General features: G+C 37.8%; 5 protein-coding genes across 5 annotated transcripts; 2 read left to right on the top strand and 3 right to left on the bottom strand.

The window, feature by feature from the left end:
• Positions 1–7,360: 7,360 nt before the first annotated feature.
• GCK72_019354 (uncharacterized protein) lies at positions 7,361–8,561 on the top strand (the record flags this gene model as incomplete). Its single annotated transcript, XM_003115525.2, has 4 exons — positions 7,361–7,552; positions 7,596–7,683; positions 7,731–8,089; positions 8,145–8,561. 4 exons carry the CDS (start codon positions 7,361–7,363, stop codon positions 8,559–8,561), a joined length of 1,056 nt encoding a protein of 351 aa, XP_003115573.2.
• Positions 8,562–8,693: 132 nt separating this feature from the next.
• GCK72_019353 (uncharacterized protein) lies at positions 8,694–9,871 on the top strand (the record flags this gene model as incomplete). The annotated part of the gene is made up of 4 exons (XM_053732987.1): positions 8,694–8,888; positions 8,949–9,347; positions 9,422–9,737; positions 9,783–9,871. The coding sequence occupies 4 exons, from the start codon at positions 8,694–8,696 to the stop codon at positions 9,869–9,871; spliced, it is 999 nt and encodes a 332-aa protein (XP_053581900.1).
• A 221-nt stretch (positions 9,872–10,092) lies between these two features.
• GCK72_019352 (uncharacterized protein) lies at positions 10,093–12,437 on the bottom strand (the record flags this gene model as incomplete). Its single annotated transcript, XM_003115670.2, has 6 exons — positions 10,093–10,197; positions 10,503–10,642; positions 10,689–11,195; positions 11,246–11,344; positions 11,970–12,150; positions 12,396–12,437. The coding sequence occupies 6 exons, from the start codon at positions 12,435–12,437 to the stop codon at positions 10,093–10,095; spliced, it is 1,074 nt and encodes a 357-aa protein (XP_003115718.2).
• Positions 12,438–12,485: 48 nt separating this feature from the next.
• GCK72_019351 (uncharacterized protein) lies at positions 12,486–15,911 on the bottom strand (the record flags this gene model as incomplete). Its single annotated transcript, XM_053732986.1, has 13 exons — positions 12,486–12,570; positions 12,617–12,729; positions 12,775–12,913; positions 12,961–13,129; positions 13,175–13,363; positions 13,409–13,529; positions 13,578–13,650; positions 13,695–13,791; positions 13,840–14,027; positions 14,072–14,144; positions 14,813–14,941; positions 14,992–15,498; positions 15,551–15,911. The coding sequence occupies 13 exons, from the start codon at positions 15,909–15,911 to the stop codon at positions 12,486–12,488; spliced, it is 2,244 nt and encodes a 747-aa protein (XP_053581899.1).
• Positions 15,912–19,137: 3,226 nt separating this feature from the next.
• Positions 19,138–19,424, bottom strand: GCK72_019350 (uncharacterized protein; the record flags this gene model as incomplete). Its single annotated transcript, XM_003115387.2, has 2 exons — positions 19,138–19,270; positions 19,339–19,424. The coding sequence occupies 2 exons, from the start codon at positions 19,422–19,424 to the stop codon at positions 19,138–19,140; spliced, it is 219 nt and encodes a 72-aa protein (XP_003115435.1).
• Positions 19,425–22,324: the final 2,900 nt, after the last annotated feature.

Here is a 22,324-nt window from a genome sequence, read left to right as displayed (position 1 = left end):
ACAACTCTCTGATTGATTGCGAATACAAGTTTTGAAGAGATCAAAAATGGCGATTACACTTACATCGAGGTGATTTTGTCAATTCATTTAACCCTTCGGGTGACCTTTCTTTTGAAATTGACCATAACTTGACGCCCACTTTGTAAAAATCTCCCGATTACAATCAACCCTTCGTTTCAAAACTATTTTCTATATATTTTCTTTGACACAATTATGATGAGTACTGTAACATTTGATTCCTCATTCTTATAAGTCGCTCCACTTCTTTTTGATATTGTGCACACCCAAATTGCCATAAATTTCGAAAGGCTCTAACTCCGCCCTTCTCAATTTTTCAATTATGTCCTTTCCCGTCGATTTTTCATGTTATTGTCTGCCAGTTTCTAACAACTTGTGTCTTCACTCTACTTTCAGTTCTCTGATTTTTCGTCATGTCATTATCGAACTGATTCTTGTTCACCTCTATCAGTTCCTCATTCTCTGCTTACACTTGAACACACTCGCATCCTTCGAAAAGTAATGCATTCGTCCCCCGAAGAGTCATAAACATTTGTTTTCACTTTATTAAACAAAGTCATTTGACTCTTTTCTATTTATTATTTTTGGTCGATTTGGTAAGTAAGTACTTCAAGACACGATTTCTCGTATGAAGAGACCTTTTGTCGGTTTTCTAATTGCATTTCCCGTTAATCCGATTAGATATGTCATCAATATCTCTTATTTAGAGGTTTTTTTGCCCCCAGTACTATTTTCTTCGAGGTCGGCTAGGATGAGAGAAGAGGGTACTGTGTAGATCATATCTAAACGAGAGCTGTGTAATAAATTCGAATGCAGTTCTTGACTATGTTGATTCCTTTTTCTGTTCAGTAAGTTAAAATATTTAAAAAGAGAATTTAATGCAAGATGTCAAAGGATAAACCCACTCTCTGTCCCCTCTTCATCAGACCCCTAGAGGGTATTAGAATTCAGTGAAATGGAAATTTTTGTACGCTCTTCTCTCGTTGTGTCCGTCGTCGTCGTAGTATAAACTAGTCTCCAGACACACCCGTCCCAACCAATATTGTCTCCAATCTCCTTTTGTTCTCGATTTTCTGAAGTATTGCTTTCAAATAGATGGCGTTTCTGATCGTCAATATGTGTCAATATTGGAGCCATCTATGTGTTTTTTTTTTGAGTGGGCGGAGTCTGTCGTTTTCTATATTTCTCTCTTTTCAATTTGTCATCTTCTTGCGTTCTATTGACCTCTGATTCTTATTGAATTCTGCGCCACGTTGCATCTCCTTTCTGTTCCTTCAGAAGGAACCTTGATTGTTGTTTCTTTTTCTGACTCTTCCCGTCTTCTTATCCAACGTCTGTACACGTAGCAAGTAATAGTCCAAAACACAAAATCAAGTTAATTGAGTGAGAGAATACTAAATTTTCCTATTTTCCACATACACTCCATGCACTCCAATTTGCATTCCATTCTCATTCTCTTTCCTGTTCTCCCATTCTTTTCTCATTCTCTTCGTTTCCAACTGCTCAGAAATTCTAATTCGGGTCCACACTCTTCGTCTTCCATCGTCTTCGTTTTCTTCTTCGCAATTACGAACACCTTTGTCTTTTTCCTCTGTTCACCAGCTGGCATATATACTGGTGGTCCCTTCTTTTAATCCGACCCGCGCGCAGGAGGCAGCAATACCAGTACCAAACAGATCCATTGAACGAAAAATAATCATGACCGGGTGTCTTGTCTCACTCTGTGCCGGACGGAGAAACGAAGGGTCTTGGTGTAAACCAATAGAGAAGTGGTGAGATTATCCCGGTGCACACACAGACACATACTGAGAACCCTTCCGAGACCTCTGCCCCCCCCCCCCCCCCATACCATTCTTTTCCGTTCGCATCGATTTTCTACAGACACTCACCTATTATCCTATTATGGGTCCCTGAAACAATTGAAGCGCGCGGCGAGAAGAATAAGAGGAAGGCGAAGAAGACTAGTCGATTCATGCACGCACAATTTGATGAATATATGACCCGACTCTTTTCTTTTTCTTCCAATCTTCTTTTTCTCAATTTTGCCATCGCGTTCTCACAAAATTTTATTTCACAACGAGAAAGAATTCAGCCATCACAAAATGACAGAAAACAGCAAGTAGGCGATGTTTAGGAATAGAATGTGTTCCCGAAAAGTGAGCAAAGTTTTTAGATCTTTTTATTTCTATTACTTTTATTAGATGAAAGATTTGATAAAATATTTAATAGATTGCTCTGAAAATCGGAATTAAAAATTACCGTCCCCTCCATCTCAAAGGCGCACGTGCAGAAAATTTCTCAGGTCATAACACGAATTGAATTTCTCACGCTGTAAAATTATTTTTTAAACAAATTCTGTGTCATTGTTGTTGCCAGTCTTTCAATTTCTCATTTCAAGAACACTCCTGCTTATCTTTCGACTGCACTCGGATATTTTCGATGTAATTTTAAAACATGTTTTCTCTCTGAAACCTTTTCCTCTCTCTTTTCTCGACTTTCAGAAAAAAACTTCTAAATCAACCGAATTTCATTAAGTTCTTTTTCGACACTTTATTGATTCTGGCAATAGTTTTCTCCCAATCATAATACGCCATCTCCATCTTTCGATGCACCCGAAGCTTTGCAAAGTGCTTGTTTTGTCTGTGTCTCTTCAAATTTCCTTGTTATTTTCTCATCTTTCCCTTTCTCCTCTTCCCTATTCCAAATCGTTGCAACTACTCACCACACACGAAATGTGTTCGTTTTCTATTTCATCATTTTTTGAATGCTTATTCCTAATTATTTGAATTTTGCAGGGGTAATTTGGTTCGCAGACCACAAAGACGGGCTGATCGGTTCACTATCGGTCAAAGAACATAAAGTCGAATAATATTGCGATATATTTAAATATACAGAAATCAATAATGGATATTCCGGGAACGAGCACTAATGACACTTATGTAAGTTTCAATTTTTATTCAAGAAAAACAGTTTTTTTGTTTTTTCAGCAACAATGGGCTCATGTCGTTGAGTGTCCGATTTGTTACACCATATACGATAAACCCATGCAAATGGGTTGCGGTCACACGCTTTGCTCAACATGTATCGGAAGATTGGTAAGCTTTTTTTGACATAAAACATTAAATAAAAAACAATAAAAATTGCATTTTTTCAATTTATTTTCGAGAAGTTTAGTGTAAAACCTATAGTTCAAGAAGACTGGTTTGTTTCACATGGAAAAACGTTTATATCATTTTTTCAGGTGGAACAAGTGAAAACCAACATGGCAGAAGAACTCGGACGTCTACCACCACAAATGCCACGTCATCCTCAAATGGACGATAATGGAGTACTCGTTGGACTCGGTGGTCAACAAGATCAGTTCGAAGAGCAGCAATTCGTTGAAATACCAAATTTGGATCCGCGCGCCAATCATAATCGAGTGTTCCCAAATATAATCGGATTCCCACCACCGAGAAGGCGTGAAGCAGCTAATGGTGCAACAGAAATAAAGTGTCCGGAATGCAGAAAACCAACGATAGTTCCTGTTGACGGGCTTCCAGTCAATTATAGAGTTCAGGAGATCGTACAGAAAGTTGCTCCACTTTTTAAAGATCGTCATCTGGTGAAACTTTGTACGCAATGCAATGAAATTCTCGGTCAAGGAGTCTATTTCGATTGTACACAATGCGAAGAAAAAGGTTGCAAAATATGCTCAACGTGCGCAATTCGTTTGCATAATGGACACCGTTTGGTTGAGAAAAAGGCGCTGACTTCTGATGACGTTCGCCTGATGAAGCAGAAGATCAATGAAGCATCAGTACGGGCATTTGGAGCTCTCGAAAGCATCAAACCTCAATTTGAGCCAGTTGGAGGAACCATTGAGAAAAAAGTGGTCGATGTGAGTTATTGTTTCCATTATGCAAAAACTTCTGCAAGCATTTATTTTAAAATTTTGAAACGTTTATTTATCTATTTATTCTTACAGAGACTTGAATCCTTGGTGAAGATTTTCGACTTCATGCTGAACTCATTTGATAGCAAAATCAAAGATACTTCAACTATGGATGAGCTGATGGTAGAAGTTCAAAAGGCGGAACATGTAGCTGAAACCTATGAAAAAGGAAGAAAAACTGAAGAACTGATGGCTGCTATCGAAAGAGCTGTTGAGGAATACATGAAACCGTTTGAGGTAAACTCAAATTAATTTGAAATTTAACAATCATTCTTTGAAATTGCTATGAGTTGCTTCTGAAATTAACTGAGACTAAAGCGAAATAACTTGATTAACTTTTTTCAAGCTTTAGTTTTAATTTTAATAAATAATATAAACTGAACACTTGAGTACCGTTTCGTGATTTACTCCTACTGATTTTCAAATAAATTGCATGCTCGAAGATTTGTCATGAATCCCAAAATGTATTTACAAAAATGTTAGTTTCAGAAACTCAAACAAGAGATGGACTTTCAAGCGGATGTTCCTGATATTGCTGCTGCACCTGCTCCGGCTCCAGTTCCTGCTCCTGTTGTTCAAGCACCACCACCTCCTAATCCGAATGAGTTTCTCAATGAGTTGCCAAATGCAATAAGAGCAGTGAATCCAGTTCGCGGTGGTCGAGTCGCTGGTCATTTCGCTCAAGTCGATCGTCTAAGAAACCGTAATCGCCAGCAGCAGCAAGCGAATTTTCCACCACCTCAGATGCACCAACAGCCACGCGGTCTACCTCAACCCATGCCACCACCTCCACATGTGTGGCAACAAATGGGAAATCCTGGAAATATGGGACCTCCAGGAATGATGGGACCACCAATGATGGGCGGACCTGGACCAATGAGACCAGGACCAAGAATGATGCAACAAGGTGGCCCACCTCCACCACAACAAGGAGGTCCACATAATCACGAGCAAATGTTGGAATTGCTTCATTTCCAATTACATCAACATCAAAGAAATGCCCAGATGCAGAATATGCCGCCCAGAATGAACAATATGATGCAACAAAATGTGCCACCTCCGCCTCAAATGCCAAATTTCCCACAACAGCAACCAAATCAGCAGAACAATCAAAATCATCAACACATGCATCAAAGACATGCGCAACAAATGCATCAACAAGTTATTCGTCGTGGACCAGCACCACAAGAAATGATGCAGCTAGGACCACAAGGTGTACCGCAAGGAATGCCTGCTCAGATGAGACATAATTTTCATTTTCACCCACAAAATATCCAACACATGCACCTGCAACAGCAACAGCAGCAACATCAACAACCACACCAACAACCTCAACAACCACAACAAGCCCAGCAGCACCAACAACAACAACAACAACAGATGCATCAACAACTCCAGCAACAACTACAAATCGTACAACAACAGCAACAGCTTCACGATCATATCCAACAACAGGAACAGCAGCAACAACAGCAACAACTTCAACTGCAACAACAACAGCAGCAACAACAACAACTACAACAACTGCAACAACTTCAACAAGAACATGATCAACAAATGCAACAGTTGGCTGCACAACCACCTCAAATGCCAGAACCTCGTAAGTATTCTAGATATTTTCATTACTTCATGAGTTAATTGAAAATCAAAGTTCTCCATTCTTAATTTAAAAAAAAAACTAGAGCTAGGAAAATTTAGTTTTCTAATTGTATAGAAAACCCGTTGTTTGAATTAAAATTGATTTTCAGGCGAGGCTGGTTGGAATAATGAAATCCCTGAAGAGAACGAAGCTCGTTTTGCCATTTTTGAAGATCAGGGACCGGTTGATGCTGAAGAAGAAGAGGAGGAAGAAGAACCAAATATAATGGCAATGGGTAATCCAATTCATCCACATGCTGGAAACTACGGAGAAAATGTTGTCATTCCCGGACTTCCATTCGGGGATAATGAGAGAATCCACCATTTGCAAGTTGTAGACGTAATGGGCGGTGCTGATTTGAACAACATAGAACCACAAGAACAATTCGGAGACGGTGAAGACGTGGAAGGAGTTGAAGAAATCGGAGGAATTCAAGAAGTTGACGATGAACAAAATTTCGTGCAATTCCAAGATATGCGACAGGTGGTCGACGCTATTCAGCCAGAGTTTGATCAACAGCAAGAAGATCAAATTATTGAAGAGGTGGAACAAGAACAAGAACAACAAGATAATGATGTTGTTCATGTTCCTATCAATAGAGAAAATGAAGAAGTTCCGGAGGAAGATGAAGAAGAAAATGATGTTGTTGCAGACGAGGAATATCGTGATGCAGGCGCCCGCCGGGCTCAAAGACGCGAACTAACTACTCCTCCAGAAGTTGAGAATCGTCGGACAACTCGTCGTTCTATGAGAAACTCCCATGGCCCTGAAGAACCTTCAACGTCATCAGGCGTTTCTGTGGCAGAACCGTCGACATCTGACTCCCAAAGTTCTCAGGATTCAACAAGTTCGGCGACTACCGCGAAGAGAAGAAAGTTAGATAAGAAGATAAAAATAGAAGAGCCTGAACCAATGGATGCTGATGAAATGGCTGATCCAGTCCCTCGTGCACCAAAGTAAGTTCTGTAAATTTCATCGATTCTAACCGTCATATTCGAAATGAATTATATATTTTTTAAATACTAATAATTTGTGTTTTTCAGACGTCGTGCTGCTTCTGGAACATCCTCGTCTTCTGGAACGTCTTCGTCGGCTCCCACCACTCGTAGCCAGACTCGTTCATAATTGCTTTGCTTTTTGATTTTATTATAGTAACCACTTCAACGCTTCCTAATTGTTGTAAAAATTCAATTTCGACACTCACGTTTTTCATTCAATCACCTTCTTATCAATGTTATTTTCTTCATACCGTCATGAAATTCCTTACGGTTTAGATGCTAGATGCTCTTTCTTTCCAATGTCTCTTTCCCTTTACATGTTCCTATTTTCTCCTTTCATTGCGGATCCAAACCCCTCGGCTTTTCCCATTTCTCTCTACTTTTTCATAATGCTTTATTATGTCAGCTCTCCATTCAGCTGCAACAAACTGCTATTTTTAAATTTTTCTTTGTTTCTATGTCGCTTCTGATGTTCATATTTTAGATTTAGAGATAATAATAAACGTATTAAGTTAAAATATAAAGTTTTCTTCTGATTTCAGGTGAAAATCAATATTCAGATGGTTTCTTCCAGCTAATCGAACGTTGTGAATCATTCGAGAAGGTGTTTGATGCCATGTCGTCATTTAATTGTATAGTGAACTCTCAGTCAGAAATGGAATAACATAATCTCTAATAATGATAAGTATATCCCAATGGAATTCAAGTTCTTTTACTTCCCTCTGATTATTTCTTCATTTCTTCATTCGTTTTCTCCTTCAAAACAATACAATGTTCAATTGGGAAGATATTCTTTTGACTGTTCAAATCACTTCTTTCTTCATTGCAATCATAAATCATTCGATTCTAATCAATCTGATAATCAATCATTCTCCAAAAGATATTGGAGCTTACAAGTATTTGATGCTTTTGATCTCGATTTTCGAAGTGATTTATGCGGTTTTGGATCTCACTGTTCAACCGGTAGGAAGACTAATTTTAGATGAAATTCAGCTGAGATTTTCAGATATTTCATTCATTTGGAGCTACATTTACACTTATTGTCAACACTACCAATTCCGGATTGGATAAGAGTGTTTGGGAGATTTTAGCAGGTTTAAAATCAACCCTTGTATCTCTTTAATTCTCTCCAAATTTTCAGTAGTTTACTGTGGTTTCTATGGTTCTTCAATGGCTATATTTAGTATTCATTATGCCTACCGTTATTGGGTTTTAATTGGAAAAGAGAGGAATTTGAGTTGGTTCAAGGGACGAAAAGTCTTATTCTGGTTGATAATTCCATTTTCAATTGGTCTGATTTGGGCAGTTGTCGGATATTTTCCATGTTATCCTCGAGCCAGTACAAACGATTATTTGAGAGAAAGTGTTCAGATGAAACTTGGTTTGAATATCGATCGAATTGTTTATTTTGCTCCGTACTTTTATGAGAAGAATGAATTCGGACAGAACGTGATTTATTGGCCGTCTTTCGTGGGTATTATGTTGGATTCATTGAGCATTGTGAGTCTGAGAAAGTATTTGAATAAGAGTGAAAATTTATTTAAAATATTTCTAGAATCTTTCTCTTTTGGTTGTGGGGTATTATGGTGTCAAATGTTGGAATAAAATGAGTCGACTCCTCTCCACGACTTCGATTGATCATCAGAATATTCAAAATCAACTTTTCTACTCTCTCGTTGCTCAAACAGTCATCCCAATCTTCCTAATGCATATCCCTGCTCTCACTATGTTTATGTTCTCCTTCCTGGAGATGGATGCAGGTCATTTGAGTGGTTTTGTCTCAATGTCGATTGCAATGTTTCCTGCTTTGGATCCCATCCCAACCATCCTCATCATATCTAATTACCGGGATGCTATCAAGAGATTTGTTTTGATAAGATATCAAAAACTGGGGAAGACTAAACTATGTAGATGTTTGATATTTAAAAAGAAATCAATTCAGCCGTCTGTCTCCTCCTCTAATGTCTTGTGATGTGACGTAACATCAGACGGCTCTTCTGGGATTTCATTAGCTAATCAGTTGATGATCACTCTCCAATTTCTCGTCTCTTCTCATTCACATTCGAAATAAACTTGTTCTAAACTTCCTCTTCATTTCAAAAAAATGCTCTCCGTGTCTGAGACAATTCAAACAGAAGTCCAGAAGGCATGCACAAGTATCGCCCTGTTTCTAAACCTACTTTTGATTTACCTGATCATAAACAAATCTCCGAAAGAGCTTGGAGCTTATAAATATTTGATGATTTTCATCTCCGTTCTAGAAGTTGTGTACGCAATCGTCGATGTGCTGGTTTGCCCGGTAAGACCGTGTGTTTCTTAGATCTAACATTGCATGAAACTTCTAAAACTTTCATTCTAGATAATTCATCACTCTGGATTCACATTTCTTCTGATCACTCGCCTTGAATCTGCATGGTTTGGACCTTCAATTCAGTTGGCTCTATCTGGTATCTACTGTGGTCTCTACGGATCATGTATGGCTATGTTTGGAATCCATTTCATCTATCGTTATCTCGTTATCAAAGGAAATAAAATGTTGAAAACTTTCCGATCCTGGAGAATCTTCCTCTGGTTTTCAATTCCCGTAATCTATGGCGTCGTCTGGGGATCGATTGCAGTGTTGTTCTGTGGTCCGAGAGGGATTACTAACAGTTTGGTTGAACTTGATATTCTGGAGAACTTGGATCTCAGAATCAAAGATATTGTGTATATTGCTCCATATCTATTCGATGATGATCACGAGATATACTGGCCTACTGTAATCGGACTCCTGGTTGATTGCATGATCATTGTAATAACTCCGAGCTTTCAAGTTAAAAACACAATTTTCAGAATTCTTCATTTGTGACCGTTCTGTATTTTGGTGTAAAACTGTTCAAGGAACTGCGAGCCTATACCGAGAAGAACAATAATCTATCAGACAGAAACAAGACTCTTCAGACTCAACTCTATTATTCCCTTGTCACTCAAACCCTCATTCCGATTATTCTCCTTCAAGTTCCCGTTACTATTCTGTTTATCACTGTCTTCTTCTCCGCCAACGTTGGGGAATTCACTAGTCTCGTGTCAATGACGATTGCTGTCTATCCAGCAATTGATCCGTTACCGACTATGTTTATTGTGACAAGTTATCGGAACGCTATTGTTGGTAAGAAGTGAAATAGAAACAAGAAAGAGACCATTGGTATTTCAGACTTCTTCAAGAGTGTATCGAAGTGCCGATCATTTGGAAATCGCGCGCCAGTGACTCAACCGACCAGTGTGGAAACTACAAGACTCTAACTCGAAACAACAATTACCAGCCCCATTTATTTTAGCGTTTCTCCGGAATTTCACATTTCCACACTTAGAACTTTCTCCCTAACTTTACTTTGTTACTCTACAATTTTTTAAGCAATAAAATAAAACGGTTTGATTCAACTTTTTATTGGAACATTCAAATATCGTGTCTCTGCTCATACGAGGTGTCACTGTTGCCGAGAAGACGTTGTGTAGAAGGCAGATCAGATGAGATCCTCGTTGGCGGCATCGATGGATAGTCCAATCCAAGCGACGGCTGTGTATGCAAGAGTGGAGGCAACAAGGACTGCAGTGTAGATGGCGTTCATCTTGAAGATGTTGGTTGATTTTTAGATTGGATCTTGTTTTGAACTTTCTCTTCTTTTATATCCATCGCTTTGTCATCATTTCACTGATATCATCTTCAGATGCCACGTGGACGGGTCGAATGATGACAAAGTTTGTTTTGAATCCTCAAAAAATTGAAACTCCACGTCGGTAGATAATTTGTTACTATATTCAGCGAAGTTTCAGACTGTAAATTCATTTGTGTGTGATGTTTTATTTATCATAAAAGTGAGTATGTGTAACAACTCACTGTGCTTTCTTATCCCGTTGTTTTACTGCTTGTTACAATACCCGTTCCGATGCTAGCTTTCCGAATCTTCATTGCTGATAATACATATTCTCGCAGAGGCCTTGTGAATACAATCATAGCAAAAGTAGAAACAAACCCATGATAAGTCAGACATACAAACGATGTGTATGCAATATCTGAAATCTTTTAACTTGACCGTCTCTTTATATTCCGTACCCTCACATTCATTTGTGAATCCAAAAAACAGAGCATAAATGAACATTGCATTCGGAATTCCCAACATAATTCCGTGTATTGCTGTTTGAATAATCAGACTCAAAAGCAGTTGTTGTTGAATCTTCCACGTGGCAGCTGATATTGATTTGGGAACATTGTGACTAATGTAAACTACTGTTCCGGGAACAGAAGCTATGAGTGATGCGGTTTGAACAATCCACGTTGTTAAAATAATGGAAGAGACATAATCAGCAAATGGAATGACTAGATAAAGATTCGAACAATTCAAAAAACTGAGTGACGGGTTATTATGAAACATCACAGCTTTGTGGTTTTGTTGGAATTCCGAAGCATCATGGATAGTGAAAATACAGAAACAGACATTGAATATGGCAATGAATCTAGTTAAATATACGAAAGTACGGAGATAATAAGTAAAACGATGCTCTCGATAATTCAAGAGACCCGCTTTGTAACGGAAATAAAACATCTCACTTACAGATAGGCCATTGACTGAAATTTGAGAAAAGTGAGTCTAGCGAAGGTATTTTCTGTAAACTAACATTCGATTGCAATAGCAAATGCATAAAATTGAAACATCTGACTGATTCCGAATTGTGACAAAAGTCCAGTTGTTCGAATTAATGTGAATGGTGGGTGTACTGTAGGTACTATCAGGAATGAGGCATACACTTCGAAACATATATTTTCAATGACATGCCAGATAAGAAAGAATCGATAAGTTGTGAATACTTTTGACTTGACAAAAATAAGAGATATCAATGCAACGAAATAGGTCGGAACACTCAAAACATGAATTGAATGTGTGAGAATTCTGAAGAGGGTTGGGGGAGGTTGAAGGCAATCCATTCAAAATGGAAAAGGATATTTGTGAAGTAGATATAATACGACTTGGCTTTTGAAAAACAATAAATCACTTCGGGTGTGGTTGTCACCTGCGTGTCTGTGTCAAAATAAAAATATTATGTTATTGAATTATGCTGCACGATTTTGTGATTGACTTCCGAGGGTTTTTGATATTTGACTTTCCTGAGAGTACCCTTCTATTGAAAACTATGATGTGAATAACTAATGGGAGTATTATTAAAGAAACCCTAAATAACGTGAAAACTCTCCAGGAGATGCTAAACAAGCTCAACATTGTCATCATTCAACTCTTCCACGTGGCATCTGAAGATAATATCAGTGAAATGATGACAAATCGTTGGAAATAAAAGAAGAAGAGCTTCGTCAGTCCAAATCAAGATTCAATCGATCCAAACCAACCAACGTCTACAAGATGAACCTCATCTACACTGCTGCCCTTGTTACCTCCATTCTTGCATACACTGCCGTCGCTTGGATCGGACTCTCCATCGATGCCACAAACGAGGATCTCATCTGATCCACCCTGAGCAACAATCCAAACAATCCTAGTCGACGGCACCACAAACGATAGCTGTGACACCTAATTGTATAACAAAAGTTGAATGAAAGTCATTATTTGAGTTGTTTTGTAGTGTTCCTCTTACAGATAACACTAGGTATTCGTCGAATAAGATACTTGTGTAAAGCTGCTAACGCTTTCAGAAAGATCAAATGGACATGAGCCCAGGTGCTACTTTCCTTGAACTGCTTGCCAGAAAACAAATCCAATTAAATCACTTTTCATCATACAAATTAGCTGCAATATTCTTCAAAGTACTAGCTTACCCTGCCGACAATTAGTATATGATTTAGATATCGCTCTCCCATGAAATTCGCATGAAATTGTTTATATATCAATCTGAGACTGTCAGTAATTTATGCTATCAGAGTTTCCTCTTGCTCACTCTCTTTCGTTTCCAGTGTTTCCGAACTTGGTGAGACGGGGCATCTATCAGGAATTCTGGAATAAAAACTCGATTTCACAGTAATTTTAGAGAAAAAAATACCGTATTCCAAAGAATGTTGTTGTGGCCAAGATACAAAATATCGTGAGAACGATAATATGAGTTTTAAGAAGAACGTGAGCGGAGTAAAACATGACGATGCAGCTGGCCAAACTCTGAAATAATGCGGTGATCAGGAACATATGAAATATTAAATATACCTGATAGAATCGATAAACTGCAAAAGCTTCAACTCTTTTGTCGTGTTTATAAATATCACTCAGAATCGTATAACACTGTTGATTGATTATGGTGTCACCAATTCCGACGAAAAATCCACATATCAGTACAATGTATGGTCTGAAATAAATCTCTCATAAATACTCTTTTCCCGTATTCACCCTGACCGAGGTTCGAAATACCCAAAACCATCTGTTGGTTGAAGTGGAGCGTCGTCGGGAAACATTAAAAAAGTAATGGCGAAGCAAGTCATATGAAGAATTGCACCCAATAGAACCATGTTCATCCTTCCGATTTCTCGAACACGCGGACCTAGCGTCGATAAAACAAAACATCCTGAAATTCGAATTGATACGATATAATGAGAATCTCGAAACTAACCAAAAACATTTCCAGTTCCAGCAGAAATCGAACACATTGCATTGAGATTTCTTGTGTTTCCAAGTGACTTCGTAAATGAGACCATAGTAGGGAAAACTGCGGAAAAGTAAGCGAATTCCATTCCAGTGTACACGAATGTATAAAGTAAGAAAAGTAGATTTCGATCAAAAGATATTTTGACTATTTCGGCTATAAAAATATAAAGTTTCGTTGCAATACTCTATGAAAACTTACAAAGATGTTTAAAATAAGGTAGTTTGTACTTCTCCGCTTTATAAACTGGTTTCGGAAGGAAACATCCAATGACTGTTGATAACAACGTACATCCGAGAAACGGACCAACAACCAATCGAATCTGAAATATATATTGATTTTTTGCAGCACATAGAAACATTTATCTTACGAGGGGCATATCGAAATGGTTTCCAGTCTGAAACCGATATAGTATCAGAAGGTAAATACCACCAACTATTGATCTGAATGATAATTTTTTGAATATTCGTACAATTCACTATCTCACGAAATCGTAGAGATCCCCCACAAAGTGGCAGAGTTTCGATCCAAAGTTTGAGGTTGACAATTCTGAACAAGATAGTCGAACTGACCGGTCCACATTACTGAAACACAATAATCTTAATGAAACTCTTTAAAAAAACAGAGCTCACATGAGCCAGCAAATCCCGAAACTGCAGCTGAGATGTATAGAAAGTATTCATTAATCCAGATATACGATGCTTCATACATTGCATAACCGAGTAATCCAGCCACAATTGACCATTTTGGTGAAATTATTTCAACGATAGGTGTGGACACAAAATGACCGAAAGTGAATATGAGATAGGAGACGAAACCACTGAATTAGAGATTGACCATTAGACGAAGACTATGGAAAACTACCTGTAATAACCAGCATGCCTGCTAATTCCTTCACTCTCTGCTACACTTTCAATAATTGTTTGAGATAGAGCAGCTGAAAAAATGACAGGATATTTGCTTAAAATAATTCAATCTCAACTCCTTACCTAGAGTGGAAAATGAGAGGAAATTGAAGAAGAATACGATTCCCAGCTGACAAACATTCCGTGTTGGCTGTGAACAACCGAACATTTCAAGTTGAAGTAATACAATAAAATGATGAAGGTGTGGGGAGGATCACATCAATCATTGACAAATTAAAAAGGTCACAAACTAGAAAACACGAGTACGGTTTACATTGTAGTCGTCTCAATTAAATAACCGGTGGCAAATCTGTTTTTGTTTCTTCTTTTTACAGTTTCCACCAACCTCAAAAACTATCATAGGATTAATTGAGAGGTGTACAAAGATTAGTCCTTTTTCGTTATTGTAAAGTCCATTTTTGTAGCTACTTCTCGATCCGATAAAATTCTTTATTTTTGAAATGTTTTTTTGTTGTGCCTAGACTAGAAATTAATTGATGGGGAAAAGACACCAACGACGTTCCTGCTAGAGCAGAGAATATCTAGTTTTATTAATGATTATATAATTTAGGATTAGTATCAATATTATCAAGCGAAACAATTTATTTTTTGAAGTTGAAATTAAAAAATCTTCCAACCAACAATCGATTCCTTCAAAAAACAGAAGTCCGCTTGTTGAAGCTTGTTACAGAAGTTTTACTTGTTTCCTGTTTCTTCAACTTGCATAATGTTAGAAGATATTGTCGTAATGGTTTCGTGAATATTATTTGTGCTAGACTTGAAGCGAATCCATGGTACGTCAGACAAGCGAATGCAGCATACGCGTACGCTGAAAGAAATTTCCCGTTTCAGAGAGCAATACTGCTACTATTCCCTTACTTTCACTCTCATATCCAAATAGGAAACTATAAATGAACATTGTATTTGGAATCCCAAGCATGATTCCATGAATTGATGCTTGTATAATCAGACTTCGTAGCAGTTGCTGCTGTATTTTCCACGTCACTTCAGATACTGTTTTGGGAATATTAAAATTAATGTAGATGGCTGTCCCTGGAACTGAAATGAACAGAACAACTGATTGAATTATCCAAAAAGCCACGTAAATAGAAGATATGTAATCTTTGAATGCAACCACCAGATATACGGAATCACATTTCAGAAATGTGTCTAATGGATTTAATTTCAGTAGAGCTGATTTGTATTCACTCTGAAACAAAAGTGCTTCTTGGTGTGTGATTATACAGAATACAGTATCGAAGACTGCGATAAATCGTGTGAAGTTGACAAATACTCGAAGGAAGTAGGTGAAACAGTGTTCTTTATAATTCATTATACTTGCTTTATACCGAAACCAAAACATCTCGCTCACGGACATCCCATTATCTGAAATAATTTGATTTAATTCACACTGTTCGCTATAAAGATCCAGTCTTACATTCAATGGCCAGGGCCAGCATATAAAATTGAGCTAGACTGCCAATTCCTACTTTCGATAATATTCCAGTTGTTCGCATCAAAGTATACGGTGCGTGAAGCACTGGTTCCACCAAAAATGCAGAATAAAATTCAAAGAAAAAGTTCTCCAAAACATGCCAAATCAGAAATATTCGGTAAGTTGTGAACACATTTGATTTGATGAAAATAAGCGAAACCAATGCTAAAAGGTAAGTTGGAACACTAATTAGATGAATAGAATGAATGAAGATACGAAATGTAGTTGGAGCTGGTTCAAGGCAATTCATTTGAAGTGGATTGAGTGGGAAAGTGTGACTTTCGAATAAGTCATATGGCAACATGATGTTATTCTGATATTGCACCCCGCATTTTGCGTTGAATCTGATTATCCTCGGTTGACTCTAGTCAGGAACTAACAGAATCTATTTCAGAAAGAAAACAGTGATCAAAATGCAACACTTCTTACTTGTCTTTGAGTGACTAGAAACCCTAAATTCTGGGTTTAAAAAACAAAAAGTATTTTAAAATGTTCGAATATCCATTCCCGATAAATCGGTTCACATTAAACGTTCTTCGAATCAGAATAGATTATGTGCAGCAACATATTTTGGCATATAACTTTTCAGACACTTCTTAACTCTTGCTTTCTGAAATCAAAGTTCCGAAGAACATCCTTTTTCTCACAGTGATCAAACTTGCAGCATAAATCCTTCAGATCACTGATCATCAAACCTAAATCTTCAATTACAGAGAAACACTTTTAATTAGATCAGGTTCGTTTGGACCTGTATTCACAGAATGATCATAAACCGTTTTTATCGAATCGTCCGCTGCATGTTATTAGCTTGTAGCCTCCTTACATCTAGGTCATATAATAACAGGAAGAAGGGAGAGGAGAGGTGAACAAAGAAGATGTATCAAGTGGAGAAAAGTGATAGGGAAGGATAACAGGTGTGGAGATATCAAGGAATGCAAGCCACACTGGGCATATGGATGAGAAAAAACATTGGGAACATCTTCAGAGCGAGATTGACGGAATCAAAAACTACATATGAGTTGAAGGTTAAAACAAGATTTAGCCTGTTTTTTCAGGATTCTATAATAATGTACTTGAATATAAACCTTTCATTTTGAAAGGTTCTTCATAGCTGCTGAATGATTCTTGTAGTATACACCAGGATAATCATAAATCAGCAGACAACTCCCAGTTACAGACTAAGTCCAATTTTAGAAGTTCCTAACTTTGATCTAGTCATTCAATCTAATCCCATACTCCTAAAACAAACAAATCACCCGGAGTGAATTTTCAACAAAGAGACAGGTTCCGATTGATCTAACCCATTCGATCTCACCCTTTCTAAATTTGAATATACCTGATTCACACGTGGTGCGCAGGTGGCAACACTTGTTATCTATTCACAGATCAGATCTTATCAATTCATCACTTTGCGACATTTTCTTAAGCAATAACAAAGCGGGGAGGCTTCTGGGTGCGACTATTGGAGAGGCTAGGCAGATCATGAACTTTTGGACTGTAAGCTGTCTAATTTTGAAAAATTAATGCAGATTTTCTTGAACAGAACATAAATACTTTGTCTCGGTTTCTAGGAAGTTGAGTCTGAATTTCAGCTTGTGATTATATAGATTATTCCGCATAGACCAAAAGTTCGAAACGTCCAAAGTATGCCGCTTTAAAGCTAGAGAGTACGTAAAGTATCGATCCACTTTTGGTCCGACTTTGGATATTCAAGGGACCATCCAGAATAAAATCTGAATTTTATTTTTATGCGGATCTTCAGAAAAAACACGAAAACAGTATTTTGAATGCCAAATTATTTATTCAAATTCAGTTTGCAAAAATTTACAGAAATTGAGTTGAATGGGAAGCCATTTACTTTCCAGCGACGGCGTATCCTCCGGATGGTGGTGGAGCAGCGTATGCTGGTGGTGGTGGAGCTCCTCCTCCGCATCCGCAAGCTGGTGGTGGTGGTGGAGCACTGAAATAATAGAAATGAGGATTTGAATCAAGGTAAATTTAAAAAAGTAGCTTACCATCCACAGCCTCCACCTCCTCCGGATGGGAACAAAAATGCCGAAGCGGCGGCGATCATGGAAGTGGCGATGACGAAGACACGCATGGTTTATTGAGACAGTTGTTGAAGCTGCTTGACTTCTCCACACTTTTTTCACCTTTTATACCGTTGAGATATACGGTTTTTTGTAACATCGACACATGTTCGGGGGCGGGCAAAAACTAATCTTTCCTTATTTTTTCCTCAGAATAAAACGAGGGGGTTGGCACTTAGTTGATCATTGGTCTGTGAGATTTTGTGACTGTCTTATGCATAAGAAAAACGATTTTTCAATATGTTTCCAATAAAACTACAAACTGGGTTACGTCGCTCCAAGAGATGTAATGAAAATTTTATAGCACGATCAAGGTTATTAGATCTTTTTCGTGTGACTTGCTTGAGTTTGATTCAAAATATACGAATAACCATATAAACTGTAAAAGAAGAAGTCGAGAACATCTGATGATTTTCGTCTTCTCAAAAATCAGTTCAGCCCATCCAAATAACATGGAAATTCTCTATGCGGCTATATAATTTGGAGCATTCGACTATTATTGTTGAGATACAAGATATCGCTGTCAGCTTGGCTCGCGTTGTTTTCCGACTTGCTATAACTTTAACAAAATACTCTGAAAATTTCCTGAAACGATCTCTTTTTATCCTCGTACTGTTAGCAATGTACGAAGTTTATTCACCTTAATGAAGTAGCAACATTCTCTCAATTTCAACAGATCAGAGAATCAATTTCATCCCCTCATTTCAACTTGCTGACTCGCGCTTTTCATGAAACACTCGTAAGAACAGGGATCGAACATAACGGTTTATAGTATCAAAGTCTGATTTGATTGAAGTATAATTATTCGATTTAGACAATTCATGAAAACTCCTTCATTGAAAACAACTTTGTCTTTATAATCGATATGAACTCTGCAGACGGGATGCACATAACTGTCTTTCACCAACTACAAGAAACAACCAAGATCGATAGTTTAGAGTTCAGAATTTTCTTCTTCTTTCTCAATATTACCCATCCGCCGGTGGCTGACCACTCGCTCAAAGTTCGGCCCGGGGTCGCGGAGTGGGTCTCGACGCGAAGACCGTAGTATAAAACTTTTTTATGGCGAAAGTACGGTCAAGAGCCGCCGTAAATCGAAATTCCGCAACGAGACCCACTTCGCGACTCCGGGCCGAACTTTGAGCGAGTGGTCAGCCACCGGCGAATGGGTAATAGCAAGATATGAAAAACCAAAAAACACTTGAAGCAGTGGTATTTCCAAGTGAGTTCACGACTATCGTTTTCTGAAAAAGGTCTTAGATGACGTGGTGAGATCTTTAGCGACCCTGTCTAAGTTTCTGATGTCGAGAATTCTTCAGTTTATGAGCTCTCCTGTAATTATTCACAAAAATATTTAACACGATGTATTTAATTGTCAAAATATTTATTTAAATTCAGTTTGCACAATTTACAAAAACTGGATCAAATCAGCGAAAACGCTTATTTTCCTCCGACGGCGTAGGCTCCTCCAACTGGGGCTGGGGCAGCGTAGGCTGGAGCTGGAGCAGCGTATGCTGGTGGTGGTGGAGCTCCTCCTCCGCATCCGCAGGCTGGTGGTGGTGGTGGTGGAGCGCTGAAAATAAAGAAAATGAGTTATTTGCAAAAAATAAGAAGACTTGAGCTCTAGAAAGGAAAACTCACCATCCACATCCTCCACCTCCTCCAGATGGGAACAAGAATGCCGAAGCGGCGGCGATCATGGAAGTGGCAATGACGAAGACACGCATGGTTTATTGAGACAGTTGTTGAAGCTGCTTGACTTCTTGACACCTTTCTCCCCTTTTATACTCATTTTCGCCTATGAAGTTTTTCGTCACATCTCTGAATATCCGCAGGCGGGGACTTGTTGATCCCGCCTTTCACCTGTGAGATACCGGGCGGCTAGACGATTTTGCAGAAGATGTCTCCAGCTTCAACAGCTTCTTTCTCAAGGTTTCCTTTCTTCTTCGCTTATTTCAACACTTCCAGTTTGTTTCGATGACGCGTGTTTCTACGCACTGATTAGTGGGAGAGAAACAGGTGAGGGTAAGCAGTGAAAAGGGAATCGGATGGCAGGGAAAAGAAGGAGAGTGTCAGGAATTACACTTCATCTCGTTTATGAGACAAACGAGAGATTTTTGGATCCTTACGGATAATATTCAGGTTCTCATTTGATCTACGGCATTGAAGTGAAAACGGCGGGGACAGTTGATGAATATCTCACTTATCTATGCTTCTTTGTTCGGCAAATTTCAAATGAGGTTGTAGGCTTTTATGATTTGTAGCGAGATAATTCTTTATTTTCAATGGCAAAACTGTTGATTCTACATTGAAATAGTAGCTTTCAACCTGGACTTTTTAGATGGAAAAGTGTCTGAAAATTTCAGATTTGATTAAAGATGTTATGCAAAAGATGATAATAAGGAAAAATAATGTTGTTTTCCGTTGCAGTAATAACCAAAGGGCCGATACTTTTGCAAAATTCTTAAACAAATTGCTTCCTTTATCAGAACTTATCGTCATCTCAATATTTCCTTCACTGTACATCTTCCTCCTCCCAAACCGTTTATCCCATCAATTGCCAATCCTCTCAATCTAAACTTCCGCACTGATTATCATATCAGGAAATAGTTTTTTTTGTGGTATTTTGGATGCTACAAGTTTTCTTGTTTCTTTCTTTTCTTAACCTCTTGCAGCCGAATGTGTACATCATTTCCGCAGCAATCTTACACTGTCCCACTCAACTTAATGGGAATAAGAAAACAATGTTCATTCGGAAGAGATCAAAACTTCAGAGATTATTCTTTAATGGGATGAGAAGAGGTTGCAGCTTTTTATATTTTCTTTGTTTGATTCTGCAGAGGCTTGTTTAACAGATTCATTGACCTTTTGGGATTAATGAGTCTTTGTAAAAATACTAAACGAAGTGTGATCAAGTAATTTCATAAGCATGGCGATACCATTACCTAAAAAGGGGTTCTAAATATTATTTCACACAGACCTATGACGAGAACGAAACTAAACAAAGTACAAGAGACCCCTGAAAACTCGGTTTCTGAAGTTTTTTTTCGAAATTGCATCAAATACTGTATAATGAAACAATTGGAATGCATTCTATTTCAGGAAATTGAACTGATAAGAAAGCAACAGCTGGAGGGAACTCTGCCGGGGCAACGGATTTTACAGATAACAAAAATCATCGGATGGCTGTGATGCAATTACATATCATTATCAGGAAGAAGCTGGAGGTTTACTAGCAACGTATCAAAGAATTTCATCATCAATTTGTTTGAAAAACTGAAAATCGTGTTATTGGAAATAGTTTCCGTGTCAATTTAGACTGAAAATGTCTCAAGAATGAGTAAACCTTTCAAATTGTCCCACCTATCAGATCAATCCAATTAAATGTATTGTTTAAAAGGTTTGATTGGTGTATTCCATACGAATGATGCTAAATAAAAATGACAGTTTTTGCTGGATAACTTCAATACAACAAATATCTGCGAACATTGAATTTCAGTAGTTCAAAACCTCTTGTTCATTTAACTTCTGATTCTTTGTTGCAATCTGCAGAAACTGATAAGTGTGCCGAAAATAAATTCAGCTACATTATATCCTAGGTTTCAGATTCTTCCCTTCAGTTCACAGAAACCATTTTAATAGTTGGCAAACACACAAAAAGTTATACTGGAAATTAAATTTATTAAATCCACTTTTCTCTCTATTTATTTTCTAAAAAAACGGCACCGATAATTAAAAAGTATTTGCCATTTCACCCACTCACACTTTCATTTTAGCATCTCTTTTTGCCACGTCATCTGGAGTCACTTCATCTATTTCTCTTCTCTCAAAGCCTTTTCCACGTCAAAAAGTTCATTGAGTTGGCAATTAGGACCTTCAAGCTTTTCTCTTCTCTCGGATGCTCTTCTTCTTCTTCTTTTTTCTTCGACTTTTAGTACTTTTCGTTCAATTTCTCTTTCTTATCCTGGTTTTTCCCCCTCATCCAGTGTTCATCTGGAAAATATGAATATGCTATTATGTCTTGACTTTATTTTTTTCCCTTTGGTGTCTTCATTGGCTCTTTTTATTCTGTATCCATTCATAATATAGGCACGAGTATTCCGGAAATTGGCGGCAAGAATATATGGGGAGAGGAAGAAAAAGAGCGCCCAAATACTCACATTTATCGTTTTTTTTTGTCTGGTGTGTAAATTGGTTCACTTATATTTTTCCTTTCTGGTTCTTGAGGAAAAACGTAGAGACAACTGGAAATAAAACAGTTATTACATTTTCAGTTTCCTCTCTATTTTTATTCATCTGAATATGGATGACATGCAGACCAACATTTTTTTTTGAAGACTGCAACGTTCGAAATTCATTTTTAAAAAAAGTATCGACATTAACATATATATGTACGAATTGCACACGGTAACCATTAAAATTAAGAATAACCGACTTTCAGGACGTTAATTTAAGACATGATTTCTTTTTAGATTTCATTTAAACAGGAATTTCACAACATTCAAAAACTCCTAACAAACTATTCCTAGTTTCAGTTCCTGTCGTTTCTTTTAAAAATGTTTTCAGAAAACATAGGTGAACTCAAACTCATTACGACTAGAAATGCCGACGTGTGTCGTCTTTTTTT

Source organism: Caenorhabditis remanei, chromosome V (genome assembly GCF_010183535.1).
Source record: "Caenorhabditis remanei strain PX506 chromosome V, whole genome shotgun sequence".
Classification (NCBI taxonomy): domain Eukaryota; kingdom Metazoa; phylum Nematoda; class Chromadorea; order Rhabditida; family Rhabditidae; genus Caenorhabditis; species Caenorhabditis remanei.
The sequence above is the reverse complement of the archived record's forward strand: the minus strand, read 5'-3'. Positions and strand labels throughout refer to the sequence as shown.